The sequence below is a fragment of the Glandiceps talaboti genome, chromosome 9 (genome assembly GCF_964340395.1).
Source record: "Glandiceps talaboti chromosome 9, keGlaTala1.1, whole genome shotgun sequence".
Classification (NCBI taxonomy): Eukaryota; Metazoa; Hemichordata; class Enteropneusta; family Spengelidae; genus Glandiceps; species Glandiceps talaboti.
Window position 1 is genome coordinate 9,228,830 of NC_135557.1, and position 5,451 is coordinate 9,234,280.

General features: G+C 36.4%; 1 protein-coding gene across 1 annotated transcript; it reads right to left on the minus strand.

Moving 5' to 3' along the window:
• Positions 1–222: 222 nt before the first annotated feature.
• LOC144439758 (C-type lectin domain family 4 member G-like) lies at positions 223–4,776 on the minus strand. The gene is made up of 4 exons (XM_078128992.1): positions 4,632–4,776; positions 2,824–3,062; positions 1,913–2,033; positions 223–281 (listed from the first exon to the last, which is right to left on the minus strand). Exons 1-4 carry the CDS (start codon positions 4,774–4,776, stop codon positions 223–225), a joined length of 564 nt encoding a protein of 187 aa, XP_077985118.1.
• Between the last annotated feature and the right edge of the window lie 675 nt (positions 4,777–5,451).

Genomic DNA, 5,451 nt, shown 5'->3' on the forward strand with positions numbered 1-5,451 from the left:
ATTGACCCATAGCTTCCAAAATCAATTGACGTTCGGTACGTGTCACAGGAACCCGGATAACACGTCCGCACCAGGCCATTTTTGCACGACAATTCCCTAGAGCACGTGTTCGAATTACTTTGATAACTACTTCTAACATATTGCATGAATTCTATATTTAAAAAGAATTAGAAGGAAAGTGAACAAATGGTTCAAATCATGCAAAATCAATACGTTCTCGTCTCAAGCTTGCAATTCCAAGCCCATCAACCAATTGCCATGTTCTTTTAATTCCGTAACACCTGCAAACAGGTGTACAAGAAATGTATTGACAAATCTGTAAGCTTGTGATAATGAAATGCAAGTTACTTAACAAAGGAAACGTTCTCTTTCACCCACTCGGGCTGAAGACGTTAAATATTGTCAATAGATTAATGAGGTTTCAGTCGATTCATGCTTACGTTCGTATTTGCATATCAATAGTTGTCCGTCTGCATATACAGTTCATCTACGCTTAGGTGAAAACCCACTAGTTAACCAATTGTAACATTACGTGCAGTGAATTTCATACGATCATATAAAACGAGCGTATTTTTACCCCTACCATAAACGTATACACGTCTATATTATCGTTATTATCGCTATTTTATTGTATTCTCATAGAACCATTGACAGTAACTTTATACTGTCTAAAACCTCTTTGCATTGACGGAAGAAACCGGGGTTCCCGCGGGACCGACCAGAAACAACGATCTGATTAATATTCAGGTGCCCTATTCACACTGAATTCATTATGCCATGTCAAGCGGTAATGTGTTTCTCATGAATATGCACGGTCCGTTAACAAAGTAGTAAAACCGCCGGCGGTAAGGGAGGGTTTGGATACCCGCGGGAACAGCGTGCGGTACCGGCAACTTGAAATGGACTTCTTCCCTTAGTATGTTAGTTATAAACGTGTTTCACTTTTATTCAATTTTCCAATTCTTCACATTTTGGTTGCCATCGTAAACAGATAAATTACCCAAAATAAAGTTGATTCCTCCTTTTCACACAGGTAGTGTTTGCAAAATGTGCGTCCATAAAGTTTAAACATTCTGCTAACAAACAAACAGAGAAACATGGGTTGAAGTCATAAAATTTGTCCATCATCCAACTACCAGTTATTGGAAGTAATTAAACCACACACACACACATAGCATTATGATGTATGATCAATTTATTTGCTTGCTAGCATACAAGGTAGGTTTATAAGCAGCATAATCTACAAGTCAGAGATAAGAAGGATCCTGTAATTGAATTTTAAACAATTTGAAAAAAAAGTCTATTGATCCGGAGCGAAGTACCCTTGTCAATTTTCACAGCCATATTGAGGCAACAGCAAACTTAATTTTCTTAAACATGCATTTCACAAAACTGTTATTAATATTAGATATTATTAAATTGTCTTATTAAAAGCAAGAAGAAATGGTGTTGAATGGGTCCAACGTAGGTCCTGTCCATGGTTATACCTGAAACAATAAAAGTAATGATTATATTGAAATTATTGGCACTTTATATTTATTGATGATGATAACCCAGACTGACAAATACATGACAGTTCACATCGACGTCTGGCATAGAAATAGGTATGAATCTATACAAAATGTTTCTTGAAGGCTTCATATATTACATGCTTTCTTTACATACATCTCAGATGTGTTTTTTTATGAGCTAATTGTTTTATCAAAGCTTGAAGGGTAACGTTCAATATTGTGTAATGTATTTATTTAATAGCACATGCAAACATTTCACCACTTTTCTTTTGAGCAAAACAAAAGTTGGAAAAAGTTCGTAAACTATAACATACCAAGTGGGTTTATACTGGATTAATCGGACATTATTTCCTCACATATATATCTTCTGGTATTTGCACAACCATGATCATTCCACGTACTGGCATAATTGTATTCCATGCACAAGCTAGTAGATGGGTCGCCATTAGGTTCTCCAGTATTCCATACGGTAAAACCACTATTCAAAGATGTACCATCAACCCATTTATAACCAGTAGATGACTAATATAACATAACAATATCACAATTAAATAATAGATGTGAATAGAGTAGTAGAGTAGAGTAGTGTAGAAAAGAGCAGAATAGAGAAGAGTGGAATAGGGTAGAGTTGAGTAGAGTACAGTACAGTAGAGTAAAGTGGAGTATAGTAAAGTAGGGTATAGTTGCGTAGAGTAGAATAGAGTGGAATAAGGTAGAGTAAAGTAACGTAGAGTAGAGCAGAGTGGAATAGGGTAGAGTTGAGTAGAGTACAGTAGAGTAAAGTAAAGTGGAGTAGAGTAGAGTAGAGCAGAATAAAGCAGAGTGGAATGGGGTAGAGTTGAGTAGCGTTGAGTAAAGTACAGTAGAGTAAAGTTAAGTAAAGTGGAGTAGAGTAAAGTAAAGTAGAGTATAGTAGAGTGAGTAAAGTAGAGTGGAGTAGAGTTGAGTAGAGTGGAGTAAAGTGGAGTAGATTAGAGTGGAATGGAGTGGAATAGAGTTGACTAGTGTTGAGTATATAATAGACCGGAGTGGAATGAAGTGGAGTAGATTAAAATGAATTACAGCAGGGTAGACTAGAATATCTTATAGACTGTTCTATATCTTAATAATACCATATGAGTGCAGATGTAATGAGTAGAACAGTTCTCATAAATAAATTCAATCCTGACGCTTCTAATACATTACTCATTCCTAATAGGATATCAAGGCAAGATATATAGTAGGTCATCACCTGACTGTATAATACCATGGTTCCCTTTGTGGTAATGACGTGAAGATGTTACTGTATATTAATCAATATACATGTACATACCGAATACTGTAACCCAAACCAAATGTTGCAATCCCAGGTTGGGTTGCAGTCGGCAAAGTTCGTACTTTCTACCATGCCTTTGATAAAATCATGCGTGTTTACGTCTTTATCAGTCGCCAGGTTACCTCCAAACCCTACGCATGTCTGTCGAGCTGTCTCCCAACTAACTTGTTCCTTGCTGATATAGTAGCAAGATTTACCATATTTTTCCCAGCCAGCCTGACAGGTCGCAGTTTCAACTATAAGGTATAGACATATTTGTATCAGTTGAGAGTTTGTTCAAAGGAGAACACGTAATTGCACAGTTAATTCCTTTATTTATTTTATGTCTATAGTCATGTCTTTAATAAACTATAAGTGAATGTAGGACTTTTTGTGGAACACAATGCCAACTTTTCGTTTCTTTCTTGCATCTTGTTAGAAGAATATATACACAGTGTTTTCAATAAAAGTGTAATGAAACTTTTCTAATCTTCTGAAGTAAAATGAGGGACTGGACATGAATTAAAGAGGGGGGTTATGTAAATATTCAGTGTGTAAAAAATGAAAGAATCCCCCGAGGTATTGAACAAATATTACTGACTCTCTCTCCTGCACGTTGAATATAGAGTTATCAAAAATGTCTTTGCACAAACAATGGTAACTCTACCTCTAAAAACTTGCATGAAAAGTCTTTCTTTCTAAAAATCAGCCCCCCCCCCACCACCACCACCCGGTAATTTGTAACCATTTTCTTAATTTCAACCATTAAGTATAAAGGACAGTGATGTAGCACAATGCATCTTTTTTTTGGATAATATTCTGGTTAATTCAATAGTCCAATTAAATGACAATAGACCACGCATAGAGGGCAGTATAGTAAAACAATTGGTACATCATATAATTAAATATAAAAATCTTTAATGCAGATTTTTCCTTTGGGATGAGAAGAAGGATTATGTTATGCCTTTAATATATATTTGTTGCAACAAAGTTAATTCGCCAATGATTAAACACAGCGCGATCGCGCTGAAATGTATGTTGATTTTCAAGAGCAAACCACAAAACACGTCCCTACATTTGCTGTGGCATAAATAAACAGTGAAATAGTACGTACGAGTGGAAATACGGACGAAAACAGTCTTGACAAGTCAGTTTTGACAAACAACAAACAAACAAACAAACAAACAAACACACACACATACACACACACACAAGGGTCTTACGCTGTGAAAACAGCGTCAGTAGCTACGTCCTATCAATTAAAACGTTGTTTCTGAGCAGTATGTTTACATGGAAACAAGGAAAGTTGTCACTTTGTTTCGAACTGACGAGTCTTTCACAAGATATTCCTATAAAAAGGGTTAAAAATGCACGCAGAGAGTGAGTCAAAAAGTGTTGGGCTAACACTATCTGTTGTAATGACTCTGTTAGTTACACAAATCAAGCCATCCTTCAAGGAAAAGTATAATGATGACTGTACTTGTCGTTTAGAAAGTTTGTGTTTGGAAGATGCAGCATGTAGATCTCAGACTGATATAAAACTAGTTAACTTATATTATGAAAGTCTAACTTCCATAGCAACATAGTCAAGTTCCATACCAAGAAAGGTAATAGTTTATATCAGTCAAATTACCTTATTAGACCAGCTAATATAAAATGCTGCAATGGCGCTGTGGCACATTTGTAGTCGGCTGTTGCTATGCGGGTGGTATTGTTGCTAGGCATATCCAGGTAAAATGTCTAGGTTCGTTAAGTGCTTTTTTTATGGATGGCCCCATAGGCGTGTACACAGTGAGATTTTTCCATCCCATAATAAGTAATTTTACCTTGTGCAAGTTCTGATAAAACGAGTTTATCAGGTTTAGGTTTAGTGTCATTATTTGTAGCTGACTTGTAATTCATTCGTAACTTAATGATAAAGATATTGTCGGTAAGTTTGAGACCGTGGGAATAGAAAGTCTTCCTCTGCATCGTCGGTTAATTCATTCTCCCAAGCGTGAGTTTTTAGATGAGACCACGGAAGTGTCTTCTGTGGATAACTTTAGGTAGAGGCCTAATTTAACGTAAACAGAAATTCAGTATTGCAGGGATTGATCTTTGTTTTTCCGCCTACAAACGGGAGATCAAGCACAGCATTTTTTTTGTCAAAGTAAATACCAAGTCGTGGCAATGCGACAGTAGCCTTTTGTTCAAGATGACTCATATAAACTTGCATGAACAAATCTTAATAGAGCCCAAACCCCTCCATAGGCACATACACACCAGATATCAAAGTAATCCAACCACATTTCAGAGGAGAGTACACAGATATGCTTTTTTGACGAAAAATTCACTAACTACTACAGAGCTCACATCGACTTGTAATGAACAGAACTCAATCCCTCCTCCGGGACATGCACACCCAATCTCAAAGCAATCCAGTTTCAGAGAAGATATAAATTGTTTCAGAGAAGATGTAAAAAGTTGACAAAGGACAGACAACAGGTAAGAGAAAATAGACAACGATGGAGAATAAACACTATTCACTCAGGTTTCGCTGACAGCAGAACTAAAAATGCAATTAGGGGTGGTTACATTTAATTTTGATTCATTACATTATCTGTATTTATATTCAGGGAAATTTGGCATCCCAACACTGTCTTTGGT

What these genes read in the sequence shown, in the direction of transcription:
- LOC144439758 (XM_078128992.1), bottom strand. Translation starts at nt 4,776, where the DNA reads ATGCAGAGGAAGACTTTCTATTCCCACGGTCTCAAACTTACCGACAAT. An exon ending in GGTTTGGGTTACAGTATTCG is followed by an intron (nt 2,034 to 2,823) that starts GTATGTACATGT and finishes ATGTTATATTAG; the next exon opens with TCATCTACTGGTTATAAATG. An exon ending in CATGGAATACAATTATGCCA is followed by an intron (nt 282 to 1,912) that starts GTACGTGGAATG and finishes ACCTGTTTGCAG; the next exon opens with GTGTTACGGAATTAAAAGAA.